The sequence below is a fragment of the Cnephaeus nilssonii genome (assembly GCF_951640355.1).
Source record: "Cnephaeus nilssonii genome assembly, chromosome: 6".
Taxonomy (NCBI): Eukaryota; Metazoa; Chordata; class Mammalia; order Chiroptera; family Vespertilionidae; genus Cnephaeus; species Cnephaeus nilssonii.
Window position 1 is genome coordinate 29,716,340 of NC_137077.1, and position 15,630 is coordinate 29,731,969.

Consider the following 15,630-nt stretch of genomic DNA (forward strand, 5'->3'; position numbering starts at 1 on the left):
AAGAGTATTTGTCCTAGAATGTTTGGCTGGCATTCACTGGGATATTAAAATGTTAGGACTAAACTATTTATCCAGTAGATGGCACTCTTAGACCTTGGACCCCAAAGTTCACAAATGAATGACTTGTTCCTTTGCATTGGTTATATAGATCATAACAGAATCCATGCTACTGACGTCTTACATGCTGTTTGGTATCTTACTACGCAACCGATCCCTGGCCTCTCAACTGTGATTAATGATCATGGATCAGCAAGTGATTCAGGTACGTGCTAAGGACATCTGTGCTCCCATGTGAGCTATGGGAACAATAGAGTACTTTTTTTTGAGGAGGTCACGATAAATGATATCATTTAATTCTTTTTCAGAGTCTCAATTACTTTCATCTTCTCTTTTCAGATTCTGACAGTGGATTTACACATGGACACATGGGATATGTATTCTCAAAAATGTACAATGTGCCAGATGATAAATACGGATGTCTGTCTGGAAATATTCCTGCCTTAGAGTTGATGGCACTGTATGTGGCTGCAGCCATGCATGACTATGACCACCCAGGAAGGACTAATGCGTTCCTGGTGGCAACTAGTGCTCCTCAGGTAATTCTATTTCGATTATGAGAAATAATTCAATTGAGAGATTTCTCTGGGAAAACAAATCAATATTTTAAATTTGATTTATAATAGGCACCAAATAAATATGAGCTGAACTATATTCGGCCCTGACATAAAGTTCTTAGAGACCATGCTAACTTTGAAAAGATAACGTGGTTTTCTTCCAAGTTATTCATGGCAGGTATGCAACTTGATTACCCATGGAGATCCCTTCTCAATTTTTTCCTAAGGAAGAAAAACTACTTGAATTCATGTTTATGAACTGCCTCAAAAACGAAAATCCAACTTGTACAGAAGTCCCTTTCTGAAAAGATTAGAGAACCAAATCTTTTTGGACTTTTAAGAATGCAAGGCTTCTTTGTATATAAATCCCATTCCTTTGAAATATATTTTTATTATAACAATTATGATTCTTAAGGTATTTTATTGGTTAGTCGGAATTAAAGATCAATTTATTTCATTTGAGGGAAATTTTTTCCTGAACCTAGCATTCCAAAATGGTAACTTTAAAGAAGCACATCTTAGCATATATTTACATGTAAGTCAAAATTAATCACTAGGTATCTAATTATCATTAGCTATTCAATTAAACTCAGTAAGCTTCTTCCTGTTTTATAGTCTAGAATTTTCTTTTACTCTATATACAATAAAAATATCCTGTATTTTCCCCTGACTACCTACTTTAACTTATTTCAATGTGTCCTTTAAACAGAAGCATTATTTTTTTGTATAGTCATGCAAATCCTCTTGCTTCTTACTATTCAAATTGTCCTATTTTTATACCTCAGTAATAATGTCCTTCTGTCCTAATGCCTTTTGTTTTCTATCCTCTATCACACAGTCTTCAAGCATTTTTTAAGGCAACTTCCTCTTCTTCTGGGCCTTTTCTGAGCATTATTAGAGAATTGCAAACAAGTAGATACTGTTACCTTCAATTACTAGATAAAGGGTTATATTTCCTATGGTTGATCATGGGGTGAGAATGTTTTAAATTATGGGCTTGTCAGGAATTTCATTCCTCTTTATTAGATATATGTTTAAGAGGAGGTCATTCTGATTCTAGATGCAAAAATAGCTGAGTTACCTCTCAGGTATATTAATATATATGCATATTTCTTTGGTTAAATTCCTGTGTCCTGCAAAGAAATCTAATAAAATCTAGCACTAAGCCCCTCACTTGGAAGTGTTTGGAATAAAGTTTCAAGTACATTACCTTTATTTTACAAAAAAAAAGAAAAAGAAGAAAGAAAGAAAGAAAGAAAGAAAGAAAGAAAGAAAGAAAGAAAGAAAGAAAGAGAAAGAAGGAAGGAAAGAAAGAAAGAAAGAAAGAAGAAAGAAAGAAAGAAAGAAAGAAAGAAAGAAAGAAAGAAAGAAAGAAAGAAAGAAAGAAAGAAAGAAGGGAAAGGAAGAAATTTAACCAAGAAGAGTAATCAACAGTCAATGTGCAGCATAAGTGATTCTTAATAACCAGCAGTCACAAAACTACATTTTTGTGTTCCATGAAAAAAAATTCCCAAAGCATTGCATATTCTCATCTGTTTTTGTAATTTTTTTTTAACTTAAAAAATTGAACTCTTCCCTCTCTCGCTTGTTTGCCTAGGCGGTGCTCTACAATGATCGCTCAGTTCTGGAGAATCATCATGCAGCTGCTGCATGGAACCTTTTCATGTCCCGGCCAGAGTACAACTTCTTAGTTAACCTTGACCATGTGGAATTTAAGCATTTCCGTTTCCTTGTCATTGAAGCAATTTTGGCCACTGACTTGAAGAAACACTTTGACTTCGTAGCCAAATTTAATGCCAAGGTAACTAGATTTGTACCAGTCTTCATTTCATGGCCACACTGAAAGATGTCAAGGGGCTAAAGTATTGAAGAGTCATTGCTATCACCTCTTATATGTCCAATGTGAAAATGAAATGCAATAAAATGTTTAACTAGAAGCAGATAAATAGGCATTGGTCCCAATCTAGGAACTTGAGACACTGAGGTGCTGTCTATATTATATTTTGTGATACAGGAAAATAATGAAATTCTGTCATTGTGTTTTTGTTTGACTTAATTTGCTCCCACGTCTGTGATATATGAACATAAGTAATCTGGCAGTAGAAAAGTCAAAACCCTGAAGCAAAATTTCATATGTCAAACATAAATCCTCAAATGTTAATTCAAGAAAATTTCTTATTTGTAGCTACATTATTTTAATAGTAATAGATAACATGCTAATTTAAATAGCATTTATTTTCAACTGCATAATTAATAATTATTCATCATTTGTTATTTTATTTTTATAAACTATTTTACTATTAATTTATGCAAGGCAGTAACATTATTTTAAATAGCTGAAAAAATTCTCATCACTTGGCATTCTGATCTCCACATGGGGAAAAAAAAACAATAAATATTGTATTGTTTATTCTCCTAGTCAACTTTTGCTTTCCTTGAGGTAAAACACATCCATCTTTGTTTCTCAAACAGGTAAATGATGATGTTGGAATAGATTGGACCAATGAAAACGATCGTCTACTAGTTTGTCAAATGTGTATAAAGTTGGCTGATATCAATGGGCCAGCTAAAAGTAAAGAGCTCCATCTTCAGTGGACAGAGGGTATTGTCAGTGAATTTTATGAACAGGTAACTGATTTCATCCATGCTTAGGCTGCTCATAAATTCTGCCAAGTTTCCAAAAGCTTTGAGTGTGATAAATCTATTTCATATTCACCCTAACATTAGAAAATGCACTGGCCAATTTTAATCACAGGATTAAAAAGATGACCAAAAATGGACTAAATTATAACCATAAAAACTCTAAGATAAAGTTATTTGCAAGTATTTTGAGAGATGTTGAAGTAATAGAGACATGGGAAAGACCACTGAAATATTGTCCTTTTACAAATTCATTATAATAGAAGCCAACTTAAGTTTAAATATATGAATATATACCAGATTAATTTTACTTTTCTAATAGAGTTAAGAACCACAGTGCATGAAAAGGCTTAAAAAACAGGCATTTTATTTGACATGTTAATGTGAGGTTTACCAAAAAACTACCACCAAAATGTAAACATAAGTGGTCTTCCCCATATTACCCTCCACATTTCCAGATTATACTGGAAATATTGTGTTTAGTCTTAAAATGAATTTGGAGGTAGTGGAGCATGGATAAAGTACAGGGATCAGTGACATAAAAGCACATGAAGACATTAAAGGAACTGAAGATATTAATCCTGGGGGGAAATAGAGGTGATATAATAACTATCTTCAAATACTTAAAAGACTGACATACAAATTTAGGATTAGGTTTACCATGAAGTAGTTGTGGAGATTAAAGAAGATATATTATATGAAGTACTTGACACAGAATCTGATTTATAAGAAACATTAGATTCCTCTCTACTACCCTAAAAAGGGTATGAATATAACCAGTTTATAGAAGTTATGAGGAGATAGATTTCAGGTCAATGCCAGAAATAAATTCGCATTACTAAAGGCATCCAAAAATAGAATGAGACACCTTAACAAGTAATAAATTGTCTGGACATATTTAGAGAGATTAGAAAGAACTTTTACAGGTATTATTCACAAGATTCATATATACGATAAAAGGTTTGTGCTTCTAGAAAATAATGTACTGCCTTTGCTAAGAATGAGGTTAATTCATAATCAATCCTGAAATATTGAAATACAGGAAAACTATAAAGAAAAAAGGAAAATTCACTTATAGTAATTCCCACTACATAGGCATAAACATTGTTAATATACTAGTATATTTCTTTATGGTTGACAATCTGATTTTTTTTCCAGAAAGATTTGAAACTGTTCAAAAGACAAACATGTATAGAATGATTCTATTATATAAATAGGTAAATAAGAATCTAGAAATCATATAATCACAGAAGATATAATTCAATCAAAAGCTAGGATAAGGTAGCAACTTTAATTGAACACTATCATATTTTAAGATTTCTGGTAGCCAAGGCAAAAAAAAGGAAAACATGATAGAATATGTATTTGCTTGATAATTATTTCCAGCATTGGTTTTTATGATATACTAGAGGCCCGGTGCACAAAATTCATGCATGGGGGGGGTGTCCCTCAGCCCAGCCTGCATCCACTCCAATCTGGGACCCCTTGGGGGATGTCCGACTGCCAGTGGGATCGGGCCCCTGTGGGATCGAGCCTAAACTGGCAGTCGGACATCCCTCTCACAATCTGGGACTGCTGGCTCCCAACCACTCACCTGCCTGCCTGCCTGATTGCTCCTAATCACTCTCCTGCCAGCCCAATCAACGCCTAACTGCTCCCCTGCTGGCCCGATCTCTCCCAACTGCCCTCCCCTGCTGACCTGGTTGCCCCTAACTGCCCTCCCCTGCTGGCCTGAACGCCCACAACTAACCTCTCCTGCCAGCCATCTTGTGGCAGTAATCTTTGACCACATAGGGGCAGCCATTTTTGACCACATGGGGGTGGCCATCTTGTGCGAGGGTGTGAGGGTCAATTTGCATATTACCTCTTTATTATATAGGATTTATACTCTAATATAAGGCACACTGACTAATGTGATAAGAAATATTATCTGCTGAGACATTAAACCATTTCTTATATAGTTCCCCTTGATCAAAAGCCAAAGCCTCAAGATCAAAATAGTGGTATCTTTTGGGGTGGAATCTCTTAGCAATAAAGAGGGAATTCACACATGAATATCTGGGTTCTTGTGTATTTGCAAATTTTAGATGCTAAGCAAATGTTGACTTTACTTGTATTTTAAACTTTCCTTTCCGGATAACTTCCTATTTTTAGGGTGACGAAGAGGCCAGCCTTGGGTTACCAATAAGCCCCTTCATGGACCGTTCTGCTCCCCAGCTGGCCAACCTTCAGGAATCCTTTATCTCTCACATTGTGGGTCCTCTGTGCAACTCCTATGACTCAGCAGGACTGATGCCAGGGAAATGGGTGGAAGGCAGTGATGAGTCAGGAGATACTGATGACCCAGAAGAAGAGGAGGAGGAAGAAGAAGCACCAAATGAAGAGGAAACCTATGAAAATAATGAATCTCCAAGTAAGTTATAAAATCTTTTTTAGGTTCAGATGAATCGTCTGCTTTTTATGAATTATATACTTTTGAGTCCAAATATCATCTGCTGCATTTGATTATGGATAACCCCCTTCAATCTCATAAAAAAGAGAAATGAGAGATTATGGGATCTATAATAATACCACGTTTATACAAAGACATGTTCTCTGTCATGAAGTTAAAAAAAAATTAAATAGTGGAAGCCTATTCTTCAGAGTATCTTAACAATTTCAGGATAAAAGAAAGATCAGGTACCATATACAGAAACTATAGGCTGCTATTGGCTTGGTAATGGGGAGACCATGTAAAGCAGTGGGAGATGGTAATCACTCATTCATTCAGCAGGTATTTACTGAGTACCTACTCTATGGCAGCCATTCTTCCAGACAGAGCTATGAACAAATCAGACAAAAGAATAAATAAATCCTTGCCCTTTAGACCTACATTCCAGTGGGGTCAGCAGATATTAAGCAAGATAAACCAGTAAATCAATGTTAGGTACTGATAAATGTTAAAACTTTTTAAAAGGTAAGGGGATATGAAATTAAAATTAAAAGGTTAAAATTTTAGATAAGGTGGCCATGGAAGGTCTAAGTAAGAAAGACAGATGTTTAAAAAAAAATTTACAGACCTCAGAAAAGTGCAGGAGTAACTCATAAAGATAGAGATAAGATCATTCCAAGGGGAGAGGAAAGCAGCCGTGTAAAGGTCCAGAGGTGTGCGCGGCTGGGTGTTCCAGGAGCATGAGGAGCGCTGGGTGGCTGAAGCAGAGGAGAAGGGATGGGAGAGCAGCAGGAGAGTGGGGGCTGTATGATGTGAGGTTTGAAGGTAGGGCTCTTAGATCACAGTATGGAGTTTGGCTTTTACTCTGACTGAGTTGGGAAGCCATCAGAGGTTTTGAGCAGAAGTGTTTGTTGATTCAACTCACATTTCAATTGCATTGTTTCAGCTGCTGTATTTAGTAAATTATTGAGTTTGGGGGTAGGGAAAGGGGTCTGAGCAATGGGATGAGTTAAGAGGCTGTTGAAATTGCCCAAATGAGAGATACCTGTGGCTTTGGACTGAGTTAGTGGCAAGAGGGACAAGGAGAAGTGCTCAGATCTGGCCATTGATTTGGACTGCACAGTGCACCCAATCTAATCCATTTAATTAACTATAAAAACAGATTATTTTTCTTCATGTTGTGAAGTATTCTCAACAAAGGCTCTTTGCTATTTCTCCACCCGAATCCCACCCTCTTCCACCTGAATTCTACCCTGCCCCAGGCCTTCATCACACTGTTGTCTGTGTCCATGGGTTATGCATATATGCATACAAGTTCTTTGGTTGATCTCTTCCCACCCACCCACCTACTTACCCCGCCTTCCCTCTGAGTTTCGACTGTCTGTTCCATGCCTCTATGTCTCTGGATCTATTTTGTTCATCAGTTTATTTTGTTCATTAGATTCCACATTTAATAAGCCAGTCAGAGAAAGACAAGACATAATGGAATTTTAGAAATGGGAGAACTAGTGATCATCTAGTTTAGCTGCCTCCTTTTACAAAAGACTAAACTGAGGCTCAAAAATTTAAGTAGCATTCCAAGGTGTGGATGTTTTCTGCAGAATCAGAAAGGAATCCCAAGTCTCCTCATTTTTAACTCCATGGCTATTTCCTGTTGTCCTTTTAATTTCAGAATTCATATCGACTATGATGGGTAGCTGGAGTTAGCCTGAAACTTAGACTTAAATTAAATATGCACTGATAACTTCAACAATTTGTAAAACTTGGAGACCTCCCAGGAAACATAGAATAAAATGTTTCAATATGGTATCCTAGGGAAAGAAGGCTTTTTCCTACCTCATAATTAAATCTGAAAGATTCCTACAGCGAACTAAGAGGTTTCTAATGAAGTACTAAGCTGCATTTAGAATTTGAGCAATGAAAGGCTCTTTGTTCTCCTTTCAAGAGGTTCCAGCGCCGAACAATTTGGCTCCCAATACAAGCATGTTTTAGACCACCTGCGGACTCTAATCTACGCAAATTCATTTGGTACAAACTTTCTTCTACGTCACCTCATTCAGTTTAATTCCAGAGAGGTTTACTGCTAATGTTCAACAGCATTAATAAGAGAACAGCTGCTCTCACGGGGGCTGACCTGAAAGGAAAGGAAAAAAATTGAGCTCTGTGTCAGCTCCTTCCCTGCGAATGCCCTGCCATGAATGTGTATAAATCTCAGATGGAATCATCACCCTGCGTGGTAGGGTGTTTCCTATGCCCGTGATGCAAGCCTGTGCTGCAGCCAGTGGCCATCTGTAGCTCTCTTGATTCGAAAGGTTAGCATAGAAAGTATGTTAACCTTTTAAAAATTTCTCAGCAGGAACTGATTTGTATTTAACTACAACATAAACAAGGTAGAAATAGACAAGTAAATGGCTTTGGTAGGAGAGTATTTTAGAGACTTGCTTTTTAAAATCTAATGTATTAATCTATTTTATTATTAATAAATCTCCCTTGTTGAGAAGCTCTCAAATGAAGAAGCCTATGTCATGCTTCAGGCCCCTAGACATGCCCCTCATTCTTCCCAGAATGCTACCAGCCCCTTCTTCACCCAGTGTAGTAAGTTTCATCATTGACATCTCATTCAAAGGTGTCATTTCCTTTGAAAAAAATCTTACCTGTTTCCTCACGAGTTGAGTCTTTCGTTCACTATGGTTTGACATGTCAGAAATAAACTGTACTACACACTTGTCAAAAATGGCAAGGAAGACATTATTCAAAACCATTGCAATAAGGAAGAAAAATTGAACTCACCTCCCTTGAAACAAAGGCAGGAGAGTTTTTAAGGGCTGGGATGAACTAGTGACAGAGAATGGAGGAACTTAGAGGGAGTTGGTCACTTAGGCCATGTGTGTTTGCTAACTGGTGCTTATGGAAGTTAGGCTCCCAGATCCCTGAGATGATGTTCCCAAGTTGTAAGACTGGCTAGAGGCTGGGAAATATATATTCCAAGGGGGCAGATAAAGAATTAGCAGTTTGAAGCTCACCTCCCTTTTCTTAGAGCATTTACTTTATAAAACTTGAAAAAAAACCTGTCTAAAGTTTATTCAAGCTGAGGGGACCATTAAGGCCATCTTGGTCACATGAGTATGTCTGCTATAAAATATAGCATGTGTATTTCATTTTTTTGTCTTCTTGGCTTTCTGACCTATAGATTGTACAAGCTCTGAGGCAAATTGGTCATTGTTTCCATAGCATCCAGAAAACTGTATGTCAGTAAGTAGGTGGTCAATATAGGTTTGATTGATGGGTCCATTTCATAAATAAAATAATGAGTGAAGTAAATATATTTTTTTAAATTCTTGCTTAAGACTGCCTATATGCATTCTCCCTGGCATTTAAGCATTTAACCAGTTTTTTAATGTGTCTATATGGTTCAAAAGTAATTCAAGATTATTTCATACTAGAAGCCCGGTGCACGAAATTCGTGCACGGCGGGGGGTTGTCCCTCAACCCAGCCTGTACCCTTTCCAATCTGGGACTCCTGGAGGGATGTCCGACTGCCCGTTTAGGCCCGATCCTGATGGGATCGGGCCTAAACGGGCAGTCGGACATCCCTCTCACAATCCAGGACTGCTGGCTCCCAACTGCTTGCCTGCCTGCCTTCCTGATTGCCCCTAACCACTTCTGCCTGCCAGCCTGATCACCCCCTAACCACTCCGCTACCAGCCTGGTTGATGCTTAACTGCTCCCCTGCCAGCCTGTTTGCCCCCAACTTCCCTCCTCTGCCAGCCTGGTCACCCCTAACTGCCCTCTCCTGCAGGGTTGATCACCTCCAACTGCCCTCCCTTGCAAGCCTGGTCCCTCTCAACTGCCCTCCCTTGCAGGCCGGGTGCCTCCCAACTTCCCTCCCCTGCTGTCCATCTTGTAGTGGCCATCTTGTGTCCACATGGGGGCAGGATCTTTGACCACATGGGGGCAGCTATATTGTGTGTTGCAGTGATGATCAATCTGTATATTACTCTTTTATTAGATAAGATAGAGGCCTGGTGCACGGGTGGGGGCCAGCTGGTTTGCCCTGAAGGGTGTCCCGGATCAGGGTGGGGTTCTCTTGGGGCGTGGGGTGGCCTGAGCGAGGGGCCTGTGGTGGTTTACAGGCTGGCCACGCCCCCTGGCAACCTAAGCGGAGGCCCTGGTATCAGGGATTTATTTTCCTTCTACAATTGAAACTTTGTAGCCTGGAGCAGAGCCAAGCCTGCTGTTCCCTCCGGGGCGGCAGCCATCTCTGTGGCAGTTAATTCACCTTCTACAGTTGAAACTTTGTTGCCTTAAGCGGGTGAGCCCGGCCAGGGTGTGCTTTAAAGCTTTGCTTCCCCTGTTGCCGCCGGCAACCCTGGCCTGCTTTCTCAAGCTCCATTCTGTTGCCATTTGTTTGAATTTGTTTACCTTCTATAATTGAAACTTTGTAGCTTGAGTGGAGGCTTAGGCCTGCAACGGCTATGGAAAGCTTGGCTTGCTCTGTTACCTGGGAAACCTTGCTCTCTGTGGCTGTAGCCATCTTGGTTTGGGTTAATTTGCATACCCGCCCTGATTGGCTGATGGGCGTGGTTTGGCTGGTGGGCGTGGCTTATGTCACGGAGTGATGGTTAATTTGCATATTACCATTTTATTAGAGAAGATCCTTTTTCTGAACTGTGTTTTAAAAATTGATCTTGTCCTATAAAGTACAAGAAATTCCTGTGGTATATTAAAATGAAACCATTGTAGCAATCATTAGCACTTCCACAAACATTCTGGTGTATGGCCTCCAAGACAGCTCGTTCCTTTGGCACATCTCATAGCAATTGACTTTTTAATTTTTTTCTATTTTGCTATTGTGACTATTTTCTCCTCCTCCTCCATTTCTTCCTCTTCCTCCTTTTCTTCTTCCTACTCTTCTTCTTTCTTCCAGAATATATATTGTAAATCATTACTACTTCATTAAGGAAACCCAAATATCTGAATATGTGATAACTTGTACTGTTAACTCTTTGATATAGTCTCAAGAAGATCAGAATTTCCTGTGGACCACTTTTTCATATCATTATACCATTTTTATCACTTATCAATACTTCATTATTTACTTGCAACTTTGGAACAGAAACTAGAGAGAACATGATTCATTTGCTAAACTTCTACTGAATACTTACAAAAGGCTGGAGCTTTGTGGATATAGGGGGGGAATTGCTTCTTTCCATAGGGAAGCTTACAGTCTAATGGTAGGATTTAGCCTAATTTATAAATTCTTCACCTGAGTTTAAAATGGTCACCCAGATGAAAATACTGAGAGTTACATTATATTCTGGAAGCTTAGAAGAGAACAGCCCTCTCTTCTCAGCTCAAGGTCAACTGCCTACTTTACCTCTCCTCTTGTAGGTCTCTCCGACACTTTATGTTCAATATACCCCTCTAATCTGCTCCTCCTCTGACGCTTCCTTTCCCAGGACATCATATCACCATCTACTCAGCTGCTCCGGCCAGACAGTTCAGGGTTGTCTTTGATTCCTCCCTCTTGTTTCCTACATCTAATCAGTTGCCAAAGTTGTATTGATTGAGCTTCACAAATATGTCTCACATTTATCTATCTTCATTTTCATTATCCCCATCTTAGTCCAAACTACCGTCATCATACAGAATCCTCCCAGGTGAGGCATTTCCCTCTCAGTCTGCTACCTTTCAAGAACTTTATAAAACTCAATATAATTGTAGATACTTGTTCACTCTATAGATCCCCGCTAGAGCAAAAGCTCCATGCTGGCATGTATCATATCTATCTTGCCTATCAGTGAATCACCAGACAGTAGCACACGTAGTACAGATTAGGTGCTGAACAAATACATAAGGAATTGGAAGCCTCAATAGTAAATTATGGCATCAATGCAAAGTATTTAAAACAGCTTATGTTTCTTCCCTTGAAACTAATTTTATTACATTTCTTCAATCAAGACATGCAATTCTGTGAAAATTGTCTTCGGTACTTCCATATTGAAAACATTAAATTGTTTGGACACAGTAAATGTAATCTGTTTATGAAATGCATATTTGCTGAGCCTTGCCATGTGTAAGATCTGTGCAGTTCTTCACAAGGCTGCCTCAGAGAGGCTGTAGTCTAATAAAGGAGCTGGAATCTATGAGAATAAGTGCCTTCGAGGATTTAGGACGTTGTTTTTGATACAAGTGACAAAACTTCAATCAAATGAATATATACACAAAAGGGAAATTATTGGCTCATGTAAACATAATGGTGGCTGGTATTAGAGCTAACTTGCTCCTGTTCTTATCTCTGACTCATCTGCCTAACGGCTTATTCTTTCAATCTTGCTCTATGTTAACTTCATTCCAAATACATTAGCAGAGAAGAAAAGATCTCCAGTCCTGACTCCCAGACCTCATGCTCACGCTGCACCAATAGTAAAAGTCCCAGGGAAGGACTCTGATAGGTCTGAATTGGGTTCCATACCTGTGCACTGGCCAATCACTGGGACACAGCTATGTTGTCGGAAGTGGGTGGGGAAGTTGAATTTGATCGCCTTTTCCAGAACTATGTAACTGAAAGAAAGGGTCACTCTTCCTAAATGATTTTGAATGTGTAGTTTCCAGAAAAAGAGATAATGATCATGAGAAATTAAAAACAAATGAACAAAAAAAAAACAAAAACAGGAAACACTATCTGCTGTGAGAAGCATATAGAGAGTGACAAGAGAGTTTAAGAGAGAGAGAGGTTGAAAGATTTTACTTAGAAGAGGAATTCAATGAAATGGGACTGGATTTCAAAATAAGAAATGGACATGAACTTTCAGTGACTGAGAAGAGCATTTCAGAAGGAGGGGCTGTACCAGCTAGGAAGTAGAGGAGTTCAGTGTATGTACAGAAAAGAGGCCAGGTACGTGCAGATAGAAAGCAGCCTGCAGATGGAGGAAGACTGCAAAAGTGTGTTTGTGCCAGCTTGTGGGAAAACTTTGAGAGGAGTTTAAAATTAATTTATTATTGCACATGAAGCAGAGCAGTAACATCAAAACCATCTTTAAAGACATCAGTTGTGTGGACTCTTGTGAGTTGAACTGGTTAACAAAGTAAACGAAGGCATAGCAAGAAGTTATGTTAGTCATCTTTTGGTGAAAAGTCTTGAGAGTCTGAAGGAGTGGGAGTAATACCAAGATACCAACAGAACCTTGTATTGACATTAACAAATACCAACTGCCATTCAGAGACCTGCCTCGATGCTATATTAATGGTGATCGCCATCTCCCTCTTCTCTCCCCATTCCGGAAGTGACATTATTACCATACACAAGTCCAGTGATATCTGTATCCATTTGGTACTTAATCCCCATCAATAATGTGAAAAGAAATAACTGTTGTATTCAGCACACAAATAAGTAGTCTCATTTGGTGTTTTCTCAGGAAAGAAAACTTTCAAAAGGAGGAAAATCTGCTGCCAAATAACTCAGCACCTCGTGCAGAACCACACGATGTGGAAGAAAGTCATTGAAGAGGAGCAGCGGTTGGCGGGAATCGAAAGCCAGTCCTCGGACCAGTCTCCCCAACAGCATTCCTCAGAACACATCCAGGCCATCAGGGAAGAAGAAGAAGAAAAGGGGAAGCTGAGAGAAGAGGAGACCCTAGCCCCACAGCCAAACCAGTGACAGTGGATAGAATGAGCTCTGCCTCGAAACCCAGTGACTTGTCACAGACTCTTTCCAAGCCAGCACAACACTTAGACACAACACTGTAGAAATACGAGAAGATGGGCAAATGGCCATTGCATTTGGGGAGTCTTCGCATTTTATGTGTTTATTTTTACAGTGAGGTACATGGTTAAAAACTCTTGCTCAGAGAAGCTTTCACCTTGCAACACCAGCTTCTAAGGATTTTTTTTTCTTTAAGGAAGAAATATATATGTGTGTGTGTATATAAGCTCTCACGTAGATACAAGTAAAACATATTCACACACACACACGCACACACATACACACTGAAAGCCAGAAGTACTGGCTCCACATTTTAGTAACATTCATATTAAGATATATAGTGGTCACTGTGATATAATAAATCGTAAAAGAAAAAAATAAAGGAAAACGAAGGAAATGGTGAGGCTTAGCAGGGAACAGGGCAGCAAATGTAGGTTACAACTAAGAAGCTTTTGCTCTTAGGACTGAGGGATGAACGTTCCAGAGAATTATTTGAATTCTTATACACCCTACCAACATCGTGTGTGTGTGTGAGTGAGTGTGTGTGTGTGTGTGTGTGTGTGTGTGTGTGTGTGTGTGTACGTACGTTTGAGAGAGAGGATTGATGGGGTGTTTGTGGGTATGGATGTTAGTGTGCATGTAAAGAGAGATTTTTGTGGTTAGTAATTTATAGAATTCCACCAGCAGATGACTCAACACATGTGAACAAACGGAGGGAAGTTCGCTCTGGAGTGTCTTTGAGAGGCAGCCATCCCCAATGCCTTCCTCCATGTAGCTTCAATAAAGGTCCCTCTGCAGAGGGAGGGGTGTTCACGGGCTGGGTGAGAGGGCCACATGATGCTAAACAACGCTTGGAGGCTCCCCATCACCAGCCTTAACTGTGGAAGACTGAGGCATTTTCCCATCTACTGGCCTAATGAATGTGTAGGGGCTGTTTGTCTGCGAGTATGCCTGTCACTCACCTAAGATCAAATCACCATTAAGGGGATGGCATTCTTTATGCAGAAACACCTAGGAACAAGCTGGAGTCCAGTCTTTTCATCAGGTGAGAATTCTGAAAGGTTTTCCAGAGAAGACCTGGGAATTGCTCTTCACGGTGATCCCCATGTCTTAATCTGCTACAAACTGTGCATGGTAGAAAAAGAAAGGAAGGCAAACAGAAACCGTGTGAGAGATGAATGGGGAAACTTTCAAACTAGGGTTTGGTGTTGGTTGACACAGTGAAAGCCCGATTCTTGGCAGCTGTTGAAGATTGGCTTTTGGGTGGCAAAGGGCCCACTGACCAACCCTGTCGTGGTATTCCACACGCTGTGTGATAGGGTAGCTTCTATCTGTAATCTGGCCCATTGTCATGCTTCTTTTGGCAGGGAAGAATATGGAAGGGTTTGAGGGGACTGGGCCTGTTATTGAAAGTCTTTTTTTGTTATTGTTTATCTACACTTGTTTATGCTGTGAGCCAAACCTCTATTTAAAAAGTTGATACTCACTTTCAATATTTTATTTCATATTATTATATTTGTCATGAATAGTTATCTTGATGTAAATATAAAGATTTTTTTGTTTCTGTAGATAGTAAACTTTTTTTAAAAAAAAGGGAAAATGGAACATTTTTATAAAGTTGCATTTCAATCACCATTTTTATACATTGAAGCTATCTCCAAGCCCAGTAAGAGAGTGATGATTCATTTGCATGGAGGTCTTTGGACGGCCGCTCTTCTACCTACTCTAATATAAATGATAATCTGATGCAGTTATTTTGTGCCAATTAAATGAGGATGCTGCAAGAATGTTTTTTCACTAGTAACTTTTGCTAACCTTTAGGTAGCTTTTGGGTCCATGACTCCCAAGTGAAAGACTTTTTAAACAACACCGAATGCTTATCTTTGGTGTCCATTTCTTCCCAACACTTTTTGGGTATAACTCTTCCTTCAGTACTATAGACAGACCTGCTCATCACCTAAACAAGCTCCTAAGTAAGTCTTGATTGTGATTTTTTTCTTTTTATTTCCTCTGACATCATAGAAAAGAGTGTTTACATTAAAAATGCCTTTGTTTCTCATAAATGATTATTTTTCCCTTCCAAAGCAATGATTTTACAGTAATTCATGACATTTATCAAACAAGGCAAAGATAATACAATAAAAAATAACATGGTTTCAAGGCAGATTTCCCAATAAGTATGAAAATATTGAGAGAATGAAATTGTTGCAGACTCTAAATAATGACGATATTTGCTGGGG

The 15,630-nt window shown here is 39.0% G+C and overlaps 1 protein-coding gene across 2 annotated transcripts in view; it reads left to right on the forward strand.

Moving 5' to 3' along the window:
* The window catches only part of PDE3A (phosphodiesterase 3A), a 258,064-nt gene extending 243,106 nt beyond the window's left edge, over window positions 1–14,958 (forward strand). For both annotated transcript variants that reach the window (XM_079773401.1, XM_079773402.1), the window contains exons 11-16: window positions 149–262; window positions 397–596; window positions 2,212–2,415; window positions 3,087–3,242; window positions 5,409–5,667; window positions 13,104–14,958. In XM_079773401.1, coding sequence (XP_079629527.1) covers window positions 149–262; window positions 397–596; window positions 2,212–2,415; window positions 3,087–3,242; window positions 5,409–5,667; window positions 13,104–13,345 — 1,175 coding nt within the window. In that variant the 3' untranslated portion in view covers window positions 13,346–14,958. The remainder of the gene's footprint in view (window positions 1–148; window positions 263–396; window positions 597–2,211; window positions 2,416–3,086; window positions 3,243–5,408; window positions 5,668–13,103) is intronic.
* Window positions 14,959–15,630: the final 672 nt, after the last annotated feature.